We start from the raw sequence: 21,104 nt of genomic DNA, 5'->3' as shown, positions 1-21,104 counted from the left end.
GAGTGCTGGGCAGGGCAAAGAAGGGGGGGGAAGTGGGCCTGATCCAGATCAGCAGGGGAGGAGGGGGCAGGTTGCAAAAGATTAATCCAAGTATTTGAATACCCACACTTACAATACAAAGGGGTCCACATCTCCATTCAAAATTTCCAAAGGGGTCTGCACCTCCATTAAAAAAATGTAGGGGTCCGCAAATGAAAAAAGGTTGAAAAATCAATGCCTAGTGTGGCTACGCCTTAATGTAACAGAAGCTGGGTGACACACATCAGAGAAAATCCTGCCCTGGAGTGGCATAACTTTGAGTTGGCTAATGAGTGCTTAAAACTAGTTTCAGGTGTTAATGTGCAAACAGTCCAGGGGTTAAGACTGTTCAAAATTACCATGCAACAAGGCCCTAGATCAAGGGTCAGCAACCCCCGGCACACGTGCCAAGAATGGCACGCAAGGTCATTTTGCTCGGCACACCACTGCCAGCCGAGGCTCTAAGCAGCTGCTGCCAGCCATGGAGCCCAGGCTGCTCCCAGCAGGCGGCTGGGAGGCTGCAAACCCTGCTGCAAGCAGACTGGGCTCCATGGGATGGCTGCAGCTGGGAGGCTGCAAACAACTGCTCTGGCATGTCAGCACTCTGTCACCTTCCAAGGTAGACATTGTGGTTTTTTCAGCACTCCGTCCAAAAAAACATTGCCTACCCCTGCCCTAGACTGAAGATTCCTTTAAAATCTGTTTTCTAAATACAGAGACTTTCAAAATTAACTATATGCCTTTGTTAAAGTTATTTGAACAGTGTCAAGTAAGTCTTGTTCTTGCCATTAGATGATCTTATTCCAAAGAAACCTATTTATTTATTTTACTTTCAGCTACACAATTAATATTAAAAATTCCAAATTTCTAAAAACAAAACAATCAAATTAAAAAACCATCTAACACATTTATATGACAAAAATAGTTAGGTTTTAATCCTGACAATGTTTCCAACATAATCAAGTTTAGATTTCTGTCTGCTGCCTTTAATTTTTTTTTTTTTTACATTAACTCATATCACTCTTATTTATTAAATAATTCTGCTCATGAAGGGACAAAAATGAATGTCTGCATCTGAAACAGTTAAGAGAAGCTACCAGTAAATCACATCCTGCTTTTCTGACCTGTAGAGTGTGTGGCTTGGAAGCCTTTTCTCTGTACTGATGCATCAGAAACAAACCGAAGGAACATTTTGTTTCCAGTAGCAATGAGAGGATCTGGTATCTTATTGCCACATAAACGTCCCAGAATTGGTGACTTTTCAGTTTCTCCATCAAACACTTCCAAGTGGTCATAAGCACATTCCTGATGCTGTTCTATCTCAAACTCATTAAAGGTCTGGAAAAAAAAAAGTTTAGTACTATTAAGATAAAGAATCCAATATACATTATTTTTTACACAATAACAAATGTCTTCTAAATATGCTTTCAACAGTCTGCAGTTAGTTAAGACAGCACATGTACTTGTGCTTCTGTTATAAAGCTTGGAATTTTGAATGACATGCTCATGCTGAGAAAACCGAGTAATAATGAAGACAGTGAATTTTAAAGTTGGCAGGGTGCCCCTTCACATGAAAGGGATTAGACCATTTATAGTCAATGAATATCCATGACAGAACAGAGCAAATCTGGAATACCATGATCGTTCCATTGAATTCATACAATTAGTTGACAGGATTATTCCATATTTCACAGAACATTCAAAACAAATCAGAAAGCAGAAAATCTATCGGTTCCTCTTAGAAGTGAGGCCCTGAAACATCTGTGAAACATACTGTGCTTTTATATATTTGCTTCTTCACTATTTGTAGGTAAAAACATATACAATATGGTCCTTTGAAAATTGTCATATAAACTAATTTTTATAATTACAGTATTATTGATATATAAGGCTGCACTCCACAAATGAAAACCATATTTCCTAAGGAAACTGGTCTGATAAAAAGGACAAAAAAGGGGTTTTGGAAACTAGTTTGTAAATAAAACCCCAACATGACTCACTTTTAATTCCCCTCAATTCTCAGGGAGAAGAATTGTTGCAATGATCCAAACTTGATGATCCCAAGCTTTGCTTTCTTTTAGATCTATCTTAAGTTTAGTTTCCACACAATGGGTGCATGTACATGTGTGCTTTATTGCACAGTAGACTAAGTTACTGCACAGTAAAGCATCAATGTCCACACATGCACTGCAATTAGGGCACAGTAAATTCATTTACTCTGGTGTAGGATAGTCCTGTCAGACACAGGTACTATCCAAAGGTGGAGTAAATTACTGTGCTTAAAGGCACTTGTAGATGGTGATGTTGGGATTAGTTTACTTCAGCTCAAATTACACCAGAGTTTATTCAGTTGCATTAACTGCATGTGTAGATGCACCTGGTATTATTTATTCTGGTCTTTATCTGAACACGCAGAGACTCTCACAGCTCTTCCTAATGATCATGGAAGTTATGTATGAACACTATGTTTATGAAAGATTCCAGATTGACAGTCCAGCAGAGTAAATTGTCCAGGATTTTAAAGGACTCAATTTTGGTACCCAAATGCATCCAACTTTGTGAAAAATCAGGGAATTTTAAGTCTTTGGGTCTCATGGACAGATCTAATATTTTGAAAATGGGTTTGCAGTGGTGTATCATCGCATATAACATACATTTTTCTCCAGTTAGAGAGAAACTGGAAGATTTACTAATACACTAGAATCTCAGTGTTATATTATTCAGTACAAGATCAAAACAAAAACAAATATAACTTCATTGGAAGGTGCACTAATTTACTGGTTTATATATTAAGATTAAAAAATACAACAAACTAGACAAAAATAGTCCAAAATGCTGTTTTGTTAGTCCTATAGTTATTATGGTTAAAATGTTTATCTGTTACTCAGATTCATAAAACAAAATCTAGCCTTCTTGAGCCTCCTGACAGTGCATCTAACACTTCACTGTCAATTGTGTCCATACTCAAGTTAATGTTCACTTGAGTTAATGTTACCACACCTGATTCAAGGTGTTTAGCTAGAACTAAAAACAGTTTACAAGGCATTGAAATTGGAAAGAGATATTACCAGGAATAACTATCAGACAGAAAAATTGCAGAAGAAAGGATAATTTGATTAATGGTGCATCAAGATCATTAAAACAGAGAGAGGGGCATTAATACCAATAAAGAGAGATTAGCAGGAATCAGGTATATTAGAATAAGCCATGAAGTCAGTTGACTCCCTCAGCATTACCTGAACAGAAATGTTACTGCCTCTCTGGGGCAGTGAGTTCTAAAGTTTGGGTGGAGCAGGAATCAAAGGAGGATGCAACTGCACCACTGTATCCACTATTGTTCAGCCCCATTAAATTAAAACATCCAAAATTAAAAGTCACTTTAAAAATAACTAGGTCTACTGGTCTACAGTTATAGGAACTTTGGGAGCTTCATTTATACTGGACACCTGATTTAGAGGGATCACTTCTAGAAGCAAGAGGTAGTCCAGTCCACAGGTTTTCTTTGGCTTATTCACTGGGACTGGCAACTAGTATGTCACTTGAGGTCAATTAGACTCAAGTGCTTTGCCCTCATGTAAGCAATGAGAGGCCAGAACTCATATAAACCTGTCTTAACATTTGCACACTGAACCTACAATTGAAAGCTAATTCAATGTAAGTGATTTTTTAATAATCAATGTTATGGTTAAAATGCTATGCTATCATTAACATAATTAAAGCACTCTAAGAGTTAACAACCCCCAGAGCACTGAGGATTTCCAGCAAAGAGAGCTGGAAGATTAAGAAGCAGTATTTAAAAGGAATAAAACCAAACACAGTAAAATATTGAACAAACGTAATAACTCTAGATTCCTTCTTGTATACCAAAGCAAGTTTTAATCTGCTGAATCCCTCATGGAAACCAGCCAATATAAAATGTGATGGCACTTAATATTAACAGCTGTCCAGAAGGAAATGCATCTAGCTATAGCTACTGACACTGAGAAAAGGGAAAGAAATTCCAAATGTTTCTGGTTCACAAAAAAATGAAGAGCAAAGTGATGATGCCAGATACGCATTGTATTTCCAGGAAGAATTAGCTTTCCTAGTAATGGAATGGAAGTACGGATCCCATAAAAACAACTGTTTAGCTATTTCTATTGCTACTCTTAGACCCTTTCTACACATTACAGGTATTGCACAATTAATTGGTTAATTGCACAATTATCTTGAGACCAGTTGCACGTGCAAAGTACTTACAATGCCATATAAAGCTCCAACCAGCTGTAAAGTTAGACCTTGAAAATGTTTACCAACTTTATAGCTGGTTGCTATCATGCTTTAATTTGCATGTGTAGCAGGGTCTGACCTGCGGCTGGGAGCCCTGTCAGATGAGGCTCCCAGCTGCAACAGTTCACCATGTCCAGCAAAGGCTGGGAGCCTTCAGATAAGGGGACTATCAGCCCTACCAGCTTCTGACTCTGTCTCAGCGGCACCTGCAGCTGCCAGGACTCAGAGTTTGGCAGCTGTGGATGCTGGGTCCTGGAAGCATACCTCTCAGTGCCAGGAGCCAGCTGAGTCCCAGCAGCCATGAGATGCAACTGCAATCTCCCAGACCCAGAGGGGTGGGGGCAGAGGGGGCAAGGCAGGAGCCCCTGGGGCTGGGAGATCACAGAAGCTTCAGACTTCCAGCCTCAAGGGTGCGTGAAGCCCTCAGGGCTAGATTACAGCTGCCATGATCTGTCAGGCCCAGGGATTTCATGCACCTACCCCCGAGGGCTAGGAGATCAGCGCAGCTGCATCAGGGGAAGCATGGGGTGACTCTGAAGCTGGGAGCCCCTCAACGAACGGGACTCCCAGACGTTAGAGCTTGCTGCTTGCCAATGTAAGGGGAGACTGGGATTGGGCTCCCCCTGCACTGGCAATAAGGTGCAATGGGATCTAATGCATGATTCCACTGCGACACCTCCTGCCATGCAAGTGTGCAATGGCAAGAGGTGCAACTGTGTGTATGGTGCACTACATCCCATTGTGCTTTTATCTGCATGTGCAGAGTGGCCCTTAAATCTTAATCAACTTCTAATTTTAATATGGCCAAATAAATGGCTGTTATTTGGACCCCCAAAATATTCTATGGATTAAAAAAATGGAGCAGCTGGAAGACAGGGTTAAATATAGTATTGAATATAGCCAATATGAAAGCCATTGGGAATAGAATATGTGATCTGAAGGCAGTCTGTAATCCTTAGTTCTGTTCCTAGTTTTAAAAGGAAATCTTCACTGCAGTTTATTCATCTCAAATGCCAGCAATTAAGAAATACTTTTTGCCATGAATAAGGTGTGAAGGCTATTATTTGCAAAGTCTAAATTACCATTAGGATAATAAAGCTAGGACTCAGCAATGATTTTCCTTTTAAGGCACGTTATTTTGAAATCTAAAATCACTGTTCTGTTCAAAGAGAATGCAAACAATTTCAAATCCCTTTTAAAAGTCATTAAACAATCCAATAGAACCAAGCAATTTAAGAAAAAAAACAAGCCTTTGATATTAAACTATTTTAAACATTATGCATTAAAACAATTCATCATTTTAAAACTAGTGTTGGAACATATTAGAAATTGGCTTACAGTCACATTCATAACATTCCCACATTTGCAGGGAAGGCTGAGAACACCGCTTTCCAGAAACATTTTTCATTACTAAGTTCAGTAATAAAAAATTAACATAAAAATGTTTCTTTTGCTTAATTTAAATCAAGATGAATATGGAATTTGATTCTGTTGATGGCTTGAGCATAATTCTTTTAAATATTAATTTTTTACATTTTAATAATGTAATTCTAAAAGCAGAGTACCGCAGCACAAAAGGATTATAATATTTATAGCTAATGAGCATTCATGATTGAACAGATCAAATCTGGAATATGATGGCTGTTCCATTGAATTTTAAATAAGTGCTCATTCTTTCTTTTTCTCCTTTACTAAGATGCATCTCTGGGTGCTTGGCTAGAAATAATCTCAAATTAAGCTTCATTTACACTAGTTTCCAAAACAGAAATGACATAAGATAAGAACTATTTTAAAAAGCAGCAAAATTATAAAAATAGTTTAAATATTGTTGATGTTAGGCAGAATTAAAAAACCATACTCACCCAAGGAGTTAGGTACCTAAGTATTTATTCCTTAAAACACTATGAGGTACATATCTGTACTTCTAAGTATCCTATGTGCCAGTGGCGACATGTAGGGGGTGCACCCCATGCAGCCCCTGAAAGTGCTGGTACAACCCCTGACAGGCCACGTTTCCCGCTTAGGCAACGAGCGGCGGGCAGGCCGGAACACCGGTGACCCCCCTGTGAGTGCCAGATGGGGAGGAGGAGTGCCTGATGAAGCGCCGTAGCCACTTCGAGGTCAGCATGATCAGCCGTGGGGATCCCCCCTGCCCCCCCCCCCATCGGGGAGATTGGCCATAGGGGGATTTCCCCACAAGGTCACTGACTGGTCACTTGGGGGGGTGGGGGCAGATGCCCCCCCCAACTAAGGTGGCACCAGTAACCTATGCTACGTGCCTCCTCTAGTTAAAATATTGAGAAGAGATTTTCTCTCAACAAGTAGGGGGGGAAAAAGGAGGTTATGTCTGCTTTAGACCTCCCCACTTCAGGATATAGGAGTACATGACCTAGGGGGAGGTATACAACCGAGGCAGGAACTGAACAGAAGTGTTATAGAAGGGAGAAGTAGGGCAACAAACGTGGGGGGGGGAGAGAACAGTTTATAGGCATTTCACTGGTCGGTTCACAAGTCAGTTTGCCCCCTCCCCTGCCCCTTTGAGGTGAAGCCTTTATGCTTGGTGAGGAAGCAAGGAAAGAGGAACCTTTTGGGACCAGGGAAGAGTAAACAGGCTAATTTACAGGTGAATTTACTTGGGAAGGTGTGCTTGGAAGAAGGGCTGTAAGACAGAGAAGGCAGATTAAGAGACCCATGGAAAAGGCTGGAGGATATTGCAGTGCCAGAACCACTGCCTCTGCTTGCACTTGTGAGGTGTCTGTCTAGGCAGGACTGTTCACCATAGAGGCTTCCATCCAGGTCCAGGTTTGGCATTGTGGAGACTGCTGCTTGCAAGGTCCTTCCGGTGACAGCTAAGTGGGGGAGTGCCTTCAATGTGAGCGGTGCCTCCCGGTGGTGTCTCTCAGGGAGTAGGCAAGAGAGCTACAGGAGGAGGTGGTGAGGCTCTGAAGCATCCTCCTCCATGAGGAGTTGGTCAGTTTGATACTGGAGAAGGCCTCCGGGAAGAACTGCCAAAGGCAGCACTGGAGAAGGGAGAGAACAGACTCTGAGGAAGGTGGAAGCTGGAAGCTTGTGATCTCTGGCAGCAAGCAGAAATCTTTATTCCCACCTGCAGAAGTTCACCTGGAGAACAGTTATGGAGCCCTAGCAACAGAGCGGGAGGAGCACATTCTACTGGTGGATAAGAACAGGCCAGGCCTCCCCAAGGTGGGAAGGATCAAGACCACAACCACCAGTAAGAAGTGATGAGTGGCAGTGGTTGAAGACTTTCTTCTGTGGGGGACAGAGGCATACATCTGCTGCCCTTGCCTGGAGCCCAAATCTGAGATGTCATATTACCAAGACTCATCCAGCCCTTCAACTACTACCCCATACTGCTCATCCATGTGGGCACAAATGATACTGTCAGGGGAGACCCTGAGCAGATCAAAAGTGACTACAGGGCTCTGGGTGCAAAGGTGAAGGGGATGGGGGCTCAGGTTGTATTCTCCTTGATCCTTCTAGTTAAGGGGAAGGGTCCAGGCAGGAGCGAACATATCCAAAAGATCAATGAATGGCTGCACAGGTGGTGTCACCAGCAGGGCTTTGACTTGTTTGATCACAGGATGATGTTCCAAGAAGAAACATTCCTAAGAAGAGATAGGATCTACGTGCTCAATGCATTTTTCACCTCAGTCTTCACAGACAAGGTCAGCTCCCAACTACTGCACCTGGCAGCACTGTTTGGGATGGAGTGAGCAGCCAACAATGGTAAGAACAGGTTAGAGACTATTTTAAAAAGCTGGACATATACCAATCCAATTACAGGCCAGTCAGCCTCACAGTTGCTGGAAAAGTCATGAAGCAGGTCCTCAACGAATGCATTTCTAAGCACTTGGAGAAGAAGAAGTGATCAGAAACAGTCAGCATGGATTCACCAAGGGCAAGTCATGCCTGACCAACCTGATTGCCTTGTATGATGAGATGGCTGGCTCTGTGAATGCAGGGAGACCAGAAGATGTGATATACCTTGACTTTAGCAAAGATTATGATACGGTCTCATACAACAGTCTCACAGGGAAGCTAAGGAAGTATGGGCTGGATGAAGGGACTGTAAGGTGAATGGAAAATTGCCTGGATAATCAGGCACAGAAGGTAGCAGTCAATGGCTTAATGTCTAGTTGACAGCCTGTATCAAGTAGAGTGACCCAGGGGGACCTGGTCCTGGGGCCAGTTTTGTTCAACATCTTCATCAATGACCTGGAAGATGAGATGGAGTGCACCCTAAGCAAGTCTGCAGATGACACCAAGCTGCAGGGAGTAGTAAATATGCTGGGGGGTAGGGTTAGGTTTCAGAGAGCCCTAGACGAATTGGAGGTTTGGACCAAAGGGAATGCCATGAGGTTCAATAAGGATAAGTGCAAAGTTCTGCACTTAGGATGGAAGAATTCCATGTACCAGTACAGACTGGGGACTGATTGGCTAAGCAGTAGCTCTGCAGAAAAGGACTTGGGAATTACAGTAGACAAGAAGTTGAAGATGAGCCAACAGTGTGCCTTTGTTGTGAAAAATGCTAATGGCATACTGGGCTACATTGGTAGAGTGTTGCCAGCAGATCAAGGGGACTGATTATTCCCCTGTTTTCAGCACGGGTGAGGCCACATCTGGAGTACAGTTTTGGGGCCCCCATTACAGAAAAGATGCGGACAAGTTGGAGAGAGTCCAATGGAGGGCAATGAAAATGGTTAGGGGGCTGGGGCACATGACTTGTGAGGAGAGGTTGAAGGAACTGGGCTTATTTAATCTGGAGAATAGAAGACAGAAGGGATTTAATACCAGCTTTCAACTACCTGACGGGTGGTTCAAAAGGGGATTGGGCTAGACTGTTTTCAGTGGTGGCAGATGACACAGCAAAAAGCAGTGGTCTCAAACTGCAGTAAGGGAAGTTTAGGATAGATATTAGGAAACTAGCCAATCGCCAGTCAAGAATGATGGGTGGGGAGGGGCAGGCAAAGACGGAGCACTGCCACCCACCACCCCGCACCACCGCTGCCTCCCAGGAAGAGGGGTAAGGGGGTAGCTTCCACATAGCCACTGCCACCACTCACTGTCCCATGCTGCCACTGCTCTGCATCTGGCCAAACACAACCCACCCCCACACTCTGTGTCCGGCCATGTGCGCTGCCCCCACACCCTACTGCTCTGCATCCGGCCCCGTGCCAACCCCACTCCCACCACTCTGTGCCCAGCCCCACACGCAGAGGCAGATTAATGTGTACTGGGGCCCTGGGTAAACATAAAATTGGAGGACACCTCCCCCCATAGGCTGGAGGACACCTCCCCCCATAGGAGCTAGGTTGCAGGGGTGGGGCAGGGCCCCTTCCCCTCTTGAAGCTGGTGGGGGAGGCTGGGGGGCCCTGCCAGGCTGGGCATGACCAGGCACATGCCCGCCTCTTCTCCCTGCTCCCCCCCTGTCCTGCCATGACCAAACATACACACACAGGTGTGCACTCAGATGGGTGCACGCTACTCTCACTCACTTTCTGCACATGGATACACAGACACAAACATACTCTCCCCGTCAGGAACACACACACACACACACAGGCATACACACAAACACATACATGCACACAAACACACGCATGCACACAAGCACTCTACTCACTCTGTGCACATAGACAAAGACAAACACACTCTCCCTGCCAGGAACACAGATACACGCATGCACGCACACATGCGGATGGGTGTGCACTCTACTCACTCACTGTGCACGTGGACACACAGACACAAATGCAGTCTCCCTGCCATGAACAGAGATGCACGCATGCAGACACACACACACACACATATGCACACACAGAAGCAGATGCATACAGGTGCCCTGACATGCACACACAGATGAGCACACATGCACAGAGATGCACACACACACACTCATGTGAAGACACAGACACATACATGCAGACAGACAGACAGCCACATCCCTTTCCCTTCCCAGGACCTCCCCCACTCTCCATCACACTGAGGCAGCCCCTTCCCCTCCTACTTCCCCCCGCAGCTGCCCCGGTTCCGTCTTGCTCCCCTGGCCCATTGCCCTGACCAGAAGGGAGCTGCTGTCCTGCTGTGTCCCTGCAGCCACACATGTGCATGGCCTGAGCTGGCTCAGGCTGGGAGCCCCACGCCCCCTCATGCGGGTGGTGGTGCTGGGATGGGATGGGTGGCTCTGAGGGGGTAAGGTGAATGCTGTGGGCCCCCCAGTGCCTGCCTTGCTGCATCGCACAGCGTAGCTCCTGGCCTGCCTCTCCTCACCCCGCCTTTAGAAGGCACCTGGTTTCAGGTCTAATAGCCATTCTTTTGTAGCAGCAGTTCAGCACATCTGATTGTCATAGTTCATGTATTTGTGGTATTATTCTGTCTCAGCTTTGCTGAGGTCTTAAGTTTTGCAAAAAGGTGAAAAAAAAATGTGCAAGAGATAAATGCTACCTCTGCCTGAGTTTGGAACAGCTGGCAGAGGAGGAGCGATGAAAGTTTAATAGTTTCACAGTTTCATAGTGCTTAGGGTTGAAAGGGACCTAAACAGATAATCAGGTCTGACCTCCTGCCCCAGGCAGGAATAGGTGCCATGGTCATATCACCCCAGCCAAATATCTGTCCAGCCTCCTCTTGAAAACTCCCAAGGTAGGAGAATGTACCACCTCTCTTGGGAGCCCATTTCAGAGCCTGGCAGCTCTGACTGTAAAGTAATGTCTCCTGATGTCCAGCTTGAACCTTCTCTCTAATAATGTGGCCATTATTCCCAGTAACCCCAGGTGGTGCCTGGGGGAACAGAGCCTCCCCTAATTCTCACTGATTCTCACTGGTGAGTTTGTAAATGGCCACCAGAACCCCTCTCAACCTTCTCCTGTGGAGACTGAATAGGTTCAGGCCCTTTAGCCTCTCCTCGCAGGGCCTGCCCCACTGCCCCTTGACCATACAAGTGGCCCTCCTCTGAACCCTCTCAACGCTAGCCACATCCCTCTTGAAGTGCGGCGCCCAGAACTGGATGCAGTACTCCAACTGCAGTCTGACCAATGCTGCATATAGGGGAAGGATGAAACTATGAAACTATGAAATTGCTCCTTAATCCTGCGCACCTTTCTGGGACCAGACAGGAAAGAGACAACTAATGGCAGCCATCTCAAAAATGCTGGAGCAAGTAAATAACTACGCATGATCTTCACTCCATTATTAATTATGAAGATTAGTATCTTCAGGTCAGTTAGTAAATTTGCAACCTAATTAAACCACTTCCTTTGCATCTTCCCTTTCATCTTGCTTAGTCAGGACAAGTATTTTTAGATAATTTGGCCCCAAATAGCTATAAAAAAATCTCTATTTACTGTTCATTTTATTGACAATGTTTATATGCCACTGAACAGTAAGTACTATCTGTAGTATTCTAATTAAGCACAAATATTTTGGTAGCCCTTATGGGGAGCTGGATGCACTGGGTATTTCAACCTCTCTCATAAGTATCAAGTTGAAAAGCATATTAAAATTGCTCTCTCCCCCTCTCTGTGGTGCAAAGATAGTTTCAAAGGCATTTTTTTATTATCAGGACATTGAGTTCAAAAATTCCAGAGTGCGTGTACATGTTTTCCTAGTCTCCTTGATTACACAGAATGCTTCAGTCTACTGTTACCAGGAAGAGTTTTTTCACTTATCATCAAACCTGAGAGCAGTCACAGGAAAAGATGAGGCACTGCACATTGAATGCAAAAATAATGCAGTTTCAGAACTCACTTGGTTTTCTTTCTAGTGTCAGAAGCTTGTCCTTTCTGAGTTTCTTTAGGGCATGGTAAAAGTAGGAATAAAGTCAAACTTGATTTGGAAGCATAATAAGAAATATCTATATAAAATGGAAGTGTTGCATTATTAGTTGAATGCATTAATATACTGCCATATTCAATGTTCATGATTATTTTATTTCACAATTGCGTTTACTATATTAATGGGTTGCGTTCTTCCTACATGCAAACATTTACAATACTGAGCTTCCAGTTTCATAAATATCAATCCTCAAACATTTTACTTATTCTAAATGAGCATTCCACAATATTTAATTATCAGCCTTTCAAAAGGTCGTAAGAGTGCTAGGTGCCAAATTCCAATTAACTTTCTATAGATGAATACTGAATTTTCTTAGGGTACAAATTTCCAAAATTGGAACAAATGGAAAAGACTTAAGCTTCCCCTCCCCCACTTCTTAGGGAAGAAAGAAAAACAATATTTCAATAAGGAAATTCAAATGCATAATTTTCCTACACAGTTTATGAGCATTGAAAGGACTTTTATAAGAACAATAGCTGTGCTTGTGGTTAGGTCTTGTACAAACAAAATAACATGGGAAGGGGTTCTTTTGTTGGAAGGAGCCAGCACAAACACAATCCTCCTCATTTAAAACTACCCCATTCTATCCTGTGAATGGAGAGAAAATTTGCACAAGTACTACCCCCTTACTCTGTCCACCAGGCATAAATATTTTGTCATGGTGAATAGTTTAATAGACTTGAACCCACACCAACAATATCAACAACTAGAGCCCAGTGAACTCTGAGATGACAATATTTGGTGCTATTTGTCTCTTATTCCTGTTAGATTAGTCTTTTCTATTCTATTCTACAGCCTCTTTATGACTAGGAGCAATCAAGTCATTAGCAACATACACAAGTCTAAATCCTGGAATATGTATGTAGAATGCTATCAGCAGGGATCCGGGTTTTCTGTTTCCCATGGAAAAATGAAGTAAAACATGGATTTCCCCCCTTACTGGATTAAAATGCAGATTTCTCATTTTAGCAGAGAAACCCATAGATTTTGCAATTTTACGAGCCCTCTGTATGCTGGCAAGGTTACAGCCTGCAAAGGGCTGCGAGGGAATGGGAAGAGGGTGCTCAGGCAGGCAGCCTGGAGAGAGCAGCTCCTGCAGGTAAGTGGAGGAACTGAGGCCCCCATAGGGAGGAAAGGAGGGAGTTGAGCAGGGCTGGGCTGGGTCAGTTGGGATTAGGATAGGAGTGTGGGTGGCTCATTTGGGGGGCAGCTCCTGACTGCTGCACACATTCCCAGGGGGCAGGCAGGACCTACACCCCCCTGATCTGTGTGTCGGGCAGGGTGGGCATAGGCTGTTTATTGCAAGCTCAGGCTCCCACCCTACTGCCCTCACCCTGAGGCCTCCACAGCCTGGTGCTCATGACCCCACGTTGCAGGGAACAGCCGAGCTGAACAGGAAAACTGTTTGCTGTTGTAAGATCCATGTTGCCCTGCTGATGCATCCCCTGTGTCCATGGGGCCGCAATGAGGGGCACAACCCCACACTGCTGTCTCCACTGACCCCGCATGCACAGGGGTTGTTGCCAGGGCAGCACAGAGCTTGCAGTGGGAAGCAGCTTTCCTGTGCAGCTCTGCTGTTCTCTCCAGAGCTGGGTCATGCCTGCTGGGCTGCAGGCCTCGAGGGAGGAGAGCCGGGGAAGGGTGTGGGGGGCCTTTTATTTTATTTTAATCACAGATTTGGGGGGAGGTTATCAGAGAATTTGTGATTTTTTTTTTTTTTAATCAGGGAAAACCAGGATCCCTGGCTATCAGACACTTTTGAGTGAATAGGTTTTTCTACTGTGGCCCATTACTTAGCTGAGTAAAACAGCTGGAGAAACAGAGAGCCCCTGAGAATTCTGTAACTTGTCAGAGGATTACCCTTTACACATGCTGCAGAAGCTGCTGCCTGAACACTTGCTTATTTACTAACCCTTGAATAAGGGCATATTGGGATTGGGAGAGCTCACCGCATGCAGACTTGAGAAAATTTTAGACAGAAATGCAGCATGGACAGCCTATAGAGGCTACTATAACCTAAGTTTGGCAGGGGTCTTTTCAGTCCCAAAAACATGCCAAGGAGGGTGCAAAGTAGCTAACAGATGTCTTAGTTCCCCGCTTTGGAACTTAGGTTGTGATTTTAGTGTTGAACACCCTGAAGTCAAAAAGCAATTCTAAGGCTCTAACATTAGAGAATTCTGAGCACAGCTACAAAGAGCACTTACTCTGAGGATCCGGAATTTTAATGTGAATTGTGTATGTTTTCAAAACCACGAGAATAATGAAATATAAAACTCTAGAACAATATTTGAACTAAAAAAAACAACTTTTAGCATTTTCATCTAAGTTGCTGAATGTTCTTAGGCTTGTACTGATTACATTTTTTCTTATTCTTTATCTAAAACACATTTTAAAATGAATTATCTTATTTTAAAAATCAATAGGTTTTTGCTAAATGCTGCAACATTTAAGACCAAAAGCAACTGATATTTAACAACAATTTAGTTGCACATTCTAGAAGGAATATTAAAAGCAGCAAAATCTGTAGAAATTATATGATAGTCCCACACAAATTCTGGTCAACCCTTGCTTTTAAGCTCTTTGCTAAACAGAATACACAGGATGCATATACAGTTAATTGTGCACTACATTTAAATGCATGGCTCCCATAATATTAAACAGGCACTATTATTCAGAAATGGATAAAGCTGAATTGTTTTAAAGGACTTATTTGACTGTCACTTGATCAGTAAATGTAGTTCAACATTATTTTTCTATAACTGCCTTTCAGAACAACTGTTCCACTAAGAAGGATATTTGGTTAAAAAAAAAACATTTAAAGCAACTTACTAATTTCACTCTGTGACCAGGAGTAGCACTGATTTCCCATGTGCATTCCTTCCTGCTTGGATACTTGTCTGGCCAGTTAGGACTTGTGATGATTCCATTTGGACTATGGATCTTCTGTTCACACTCAGCTGTGCCAAATAATGATAACACCAGTTAGTTTGGAAATCTGTATTAAGATGTAACCAGAAAAGCAGAATTTTTTAGGCCAGAAACTCATTAAATGGAAAAGTTTTTGAGGAAGCTAACTAATCTCATCTTCAGTCCGCTATCTTGTTCATCGCCTTTGGCAAACACATTATGGAGATTAATCCAGTAATCCTTGTTTACTGATGGACATGAAGTTTACAGTGTTGTTTACAATGGATCAACATCACCTTATAAAAGCAAATAATATATATGGATAAGTCTAAACCATTTATCTAAATACAGTCAATATTTTCCCCATTTCCTTTACTATGCCTTCGTCACAAATAAAGTTCAAAAGGAAAATCCACAATAGAATTCCTATCAGAGCATTTAATGGTATTTCTAACCTTTCATTAGGTTTTCTGTCTTCCCATAAAGATATTATTAAATGATTTATTGAGACACTGGATGAAGACTGACACTGAATTCTGGTTAGCTACAGAAATGTGCTTTGTCATAACTGAATTATCAGAAGTGCCTCTACAAATAAATAAAACCATGAAGAATCTAAAAAAAACCCCAAAGGATAAAACTACCCCACCTGCTTTATCTTTCCTCTAATGTTCTCGAAGCACTTTAAAAATATCAGAGATCTAAGCAGCACAATTACTTTGGAAGAAGGTAGGTATTAATCTTCCAAAATTACTGGTGGAACAACAGAATCACAGTCCGTTAGCCATGTTGGTCTGCAGTCACCTGACTTGCAGAACTATCATCAACATATGGAACCACCCAGACATAACAATTTTTTAGCAAAAGGAAATCTCTGCATCTACCCATGAAGCCTAGGGTGCTGTTATCTTTAAATCATTCTAAATCTGTGGAACAGTAGGCAGTGTTGAAGTTAGAACCAAAATTTCAGAGCAGTTGCAGGTTTAGTCTTAGTGTCATTTCTGACTTGCACAACTGTGATTTGCCACTAGTTGGCCTGGTGAGCAGGGGCCAGGGCTCCACCCCTTCTTTGGAAGTGGAGCAAGGTGGGGTAATTATGGCAAAAGTATGAAACCTGGGAAAGCATGCCTCTCTGGGCTCCATGCTTTCACTGCCCAGTCGTTCTGCTTCCACTGCAGAGCTACTGCGAGTTAACCACAGAGATAGCATGGACTCAGGGAAACATACTTCCCAGGAGGCTTGGTACTAGGCAGTACTGCCCACCTCACCCCACCATCCTCAAGAATAGCCACCTCTCCCCCAATTCTCCTGGCTAGAAGAGAGCTAAGTGCCACCCAGATGTGGGACAAAGGCTCTCTGAGGGGAGGGCAGTGTGCCTGACATCCAGCCCAAGGTCCCAGAATAGGTCTCCTGGGGTCCCTGGAGCCAACAGTGTGGAGCCACATGGGTTGGGGTCATACCCAATGTAGGTGGGTGGGAGGACTGGCCCATGGGCAGTGAAATCTGTGACGGTGGAAAGCTTGCCATAGGTAGAGGGGCTGGGAGGCATGCATCCTGGATTGCTGGGTGACTGCAGATTCATCACTATCTCTGTGGAGAAGACTAATAACACCCTAGTTAGAGTTAGGTAGAGTCGCCTAAAGATAATCCTCACCCAAGTGGCATTACATTAAAGTTGCACAGATGGATACTTAGCACAGTTTAACACCCTTTAATGCATGGACACTCCTTATTTAAGAGCCTTTAGAATGGTTTAAAGGTAGCCTGTAACACCACTCTAAGGTGCTGCCCTCTGCCCTCAGGATTCATGGCATCTGACCATGATATAAAAAACTTAGTGTAAACAGGGGCTTTTATGTTTAACACTGCATAAAAACGCTATGCCTCAGCTACTTGAGACAAAATTAAGTAGGACAGACCTTGTTTACAGTGAGTACCCTAACTCGTCAAGGTTGCATTCTAAAGTAACCTGATTTGTTAATCAAGGTATCCAGGCATATAGATAGGGCTCCTCAAGTCGTCTTTGGGAAAGCCTGGAACAGAACACTTATCTCCTGTTCTCTAGTACTGTGCTATAGCTACTTTTCTTTGTTCCTCACTTGCCTAGGAAAGGTAGATGAATATAACTTTCTAAGACAGCTGCATTGTCTCTATTATCTGCTATTCAAATACCCCAACACTTACCTTCTTTGCAATCGTGTTTGTTTTCATGTAGCACAAATCCATTGCGGCACTGACAAACATAGCTTCCTACAGTGTTGATGCATTCGTGCTGGCAGCCACCGTTGTCCTTAGAACACTCGTCCTTGTCTAAGAAATATACAACATGGTTCTGTGACCAACACATCTATGCACAGTTTGTAGAAACAAAAATCGTAAAGCTTTATAGGAACGTTTAAGTCCAGATAAGGATAAACTAATTGCCATGCTTCTCAGTATAGCAATATAATTGTACCCTTAGCTCTACCCATTCATTGTTCAGCCTGCAACCTTGCACCATGACAGAGAAATCTGATTGGATATTAGATTTATTTATTATTCTAGTCTTCAAAAAGGACAAAAATGTGGCTTAAAACAAAATAGAAAAAAACAAACCCTTGTCCATGTTTGCTCTTCCAACTGGATGTATTGATAAGAATTTCATCAATATCTCAAGAATAGCTTTATTTCAGCAAACAAGGAGTTTTAATATCCTGTGTGCTTCATATTGGCTTCTATGGTAGAAGGATGATGTAATAACAGTTCCAAAGTTTAACAATAGTGATCAGGCCAAGCAAGGTTTCAGGCTCTGCACGTGTGGGTTATAAAAACATAAATTATTTAACAAAAACATTCTGAATAAGTTGATTTTTTTTCCAGCAGAAAAACAAATATGCTTCATTTTTAATGAACATAGACATTACCAAACACCTCAGAAGGGAAAATAGATTATTAAGGAGCATACAGAAGAACCCAGTGTTAATTGTTTCAGGGAGATCTGCAGCTTAGCATACAGTTCTGTTTATTAATGAATAATCTTTTAAAAGAGCTTTGGGTGTGTTAGAAGTAAAGCAGGTAATAGGGGAGGAAATATGAACTTCATTTAACAGCTACCAAAATCATTACAAGGAAATAAGCCAAACTAGATTAACAGGCAGTCATTCCAGCAAAAGGCATCAGCTGCCACCACTCCTGTCATTCAGCTGTTGTAATTTTAGGTGGGGCTGGTCAATTAAATCAAAACTGGCAGACTGGTCCCTACACACACACATAATACCATATTGCACAAACTTCTGGCATTTCACCATGCGGGGATGGGGAGGCAGGTTATGGTCATATCAGAGGAAAGATTGATTCAGAGCATGCATCTCCTTTATCTTCCTGCTCCCTCCAAAGTATTAATGGAAGTGTTATATCATAACAAAATTAATATGCAATGGTTCAGATTTTGCTTGGTACGGTAGGGATTTCTATAGACACAAAAGTTTCCATGTACAATTTAGGTCTCCTGTTATTGCTTAACTCATATTATATTATTTCTTCCTACCTTTGCTGAAGTAATAGCACAGCAAAAGAAATCTGCTGTAAGAGTTTGTACACATCAGAGCTTTACCCACCAACATGCAAGCAAAGTTTGACCAAATGACTTGCAAGCTGTTCAATAAATGCAATGTGTACTTATAATACATTGGCTATACAGAAATAGGATGATGATGTAAATTTATAGGAAAATCCTGCAAGTCAAACCCAAGCTTCTACTGCATTTTCATATAAATCACACATCTGGTTGCACTGAGAATGCTCAAGCACTTCTTGCAGATGTAAACTGATCTGAACATTAAGAAGCAGCTCAACAAATGAAAATAGTTCAGAAAAATGCACATCCTAGGGTTTACATCTGTGATCGTTTTGATTATGAAAGAAGTAAGCATAATAGCTCCAAAGTATGCTATTTGCAGAACAATACAACCCAGGCAGTCAATATCAAAAATCAATCTAAATTCAAACAAACATTTTAATCTTTCATATTTTCAAAAGCAAGCGCTAGTTAAGAAGGGGAGAGAGAAACACATGAGAAATTAGAAGACAATAGAAAATGAAACTCTATAGCTTTTTTTCTTCTAAATATTAGTAGCTCTTTTCTATTAGAAAAAGAAATGGAAGGTAAGATCAATGCATTCAAAGTTAGACACTCCAATAAAGTTCAGTCAAACAAATCTAACTTGATAAATAAATAAAAGCCCTTTGCTTTTGCTCACCTGCCAAATTGTCTGAAACAGAAACATTTGTATTAACATTAAATAAAGATGTATACTGTAGAATAATCTCTAAAGGGACAGGTGCCTAAAGAATGAGCATGTGCTGGACCCCTGCAGAGATCAACATTGTGCAAAACATTGATCACAAGGTAGGAGAAGTTCTGAAGCCTAGTGAAACTACAATGGAAATAATTATTTGCCCACAGTTAATGAAGGATGCATCGGTTGAACAAGCCTTACCCACATTTTACAAGTCAGTATAGATTTTCCATCAGGTCTGTAGCCCAGTTTTAAAATTCAGGAAAAATTAGTCTGTATTAGTTATAGAAACAAATGTTTTGCTGATTAAAAACAAAACCATTTGTTACGGTGACAGATGGAAATCAGTCTCCCAGTTTTGAATGGATGCTTTCTTTATGTTGGGTCCCCCCGCCCCCTCCCCCAAATATTCAGAACAGGGAAAGATCCATTCTTAACAAAATGTTAGATATAACCATTCAGAGGGCATGTGGTCATACCTCTGAGACTCTCAGAGGCCACCAGTCTGTGAATAATACGTACTCGGCCTGAAGAAACAACCTGTATCAAGTTCTTGCATGATTCAAAAACAAAAATTTTCTCTTTGCAGGAAGCTTTCTTGTCTGTGGGGAAAAAAATGTACCAGGATGGCACCAGAAGTGAATGTGTGCTCCAACACAAACCTGCTCAAGGGTAGAAACATTTCAGATTTTTCTCTTTAAATGCTCACTGAATAATCATCCACAATAGGACCCCAAGAAAGGTCATTTTCAAAGTGCACTGAATGTAGTTACTGTTTTAAATAATCATGAAAATAATCATACTAATTTCAAACCACAAAAAATAGCCTTACAGCTCATGATATATGGAATCATTTAGCAACATGTTGTGCTTGGTGTTTAATCTTCCCACCACTTACAAGCCTTATTTAAAGAAATGATTAGGGATACTTTCAGGAAGCCATCACTTTTTCTACAAAGAATGTTAAACATTGTTCCCCCACGCCTCCCCGAAAGCAAGGTCATATTGCGTGATTCAGAAGCCCGCCATTCTCTACAGTCAAAGTAGCTTAAAAACTAATTTACAGTTATATAACATTTGTTCTGCTACCAATCAAAAATCATCCTGAAACAGCCTCTGGTCCACCATATACAAATATACACAGTTGTTCTTAGCTACATAAGTGTGCATTATGAAAATCTGGGTGGCGGTAGTGTAGTGAAGAGGTAATAATTTATTATTAGAAGAAAATGGTCATGTTAATGGAATTCCGATCCATTTCTTCTGATCAACTAAAATGCACGTTTCAGACCAAGTGCCCATCTTGGTTCTTTTTACAAGCCTCCACTTAGGTTTTAGTATGCATTCATTAAAACTGTCATTCATGTCAGTCTTTGATACTAAGAGGTAGCTAGCCATGTTAGTCTGAAGTCAGGCAGAAGTAAAGCAGAAGAGCACTTTAGTGACTAACTTGTTCAGAAAGTAGTCTACTTTGTTAGAAGCTATGAATGCTCCATCAGATGTATCCAATTAATTACCATACTTAAGGGTGCATAGGTTGACACTGTGCATAGGTCAACTCCCAGCTTTCTGATCTGAAAGGTAAGGATTTCCATAGGCACAGTGTATAAGTCAGAGCCAGGCTCGGTGCTTGGCTGCCACAGCCCCATCGCATGTGAGCAGCGCTACTCATAGGGGATAAGGCCGCGCCAGCCAAGCACTGAGCCTGGCCAAGCCCAGCCCCATCCCAATCCCCATCCTCTATGGGTGGCACTGTGCTCGTAGGGGATGGAGCCGCTGACAGAG

General features: G+C 42.3%; 1 protein-coding gene across 1 annotated transcript in view; it reads right to left on the bottom strand.

The window, feature by feature from the left end:
* Positions 1 to 21,104, bottom strand: part of TLL1 (tolloid like 1) — a 233,936-nt gene that overhangs the window by 13,799 nt on the left and 199,033 nt on the right. Inside the window, exons 17-19 of the mRNA XM_006020836.3 lie at positions 17,227 to 17,352; positions 14,965 to 15,092; positions 1,143 to 1,356 (exon numbers count right to left, since the gene is read on the bottom strand). Coding sequence (XP_006020898.1) covers positions 1,143 to 1,356; positions 14,965 to 15,092; positions 17,227 to 17,352 — 468 coding nt within the window. The remainder of the gene's footprint in view (positions 1 to 1,142; positions 1,357 to 14,964; positions 15,093 to 17,226; positions 17,353 to 21,104) is intronic.

The sequence above is a fragment of the Alligator sinensis genome, unplaced genomic scaffold (assembly GCF_000455745.1).
Source record: "Alligator sinensis unplaced genomic scaffold, ASM45574v1 scaffold49_1, whole genome shotgun sequence".
NCBI lineage: Eukaryota > Metazoa > Chordata > Crocodylia > Alligatoridae > Alligator > Alligator sinensis.
Note: the sequence above shows the minus strand (reverse complement) of the source record. Positions and strands in the feature narration are given on the sequence as shown.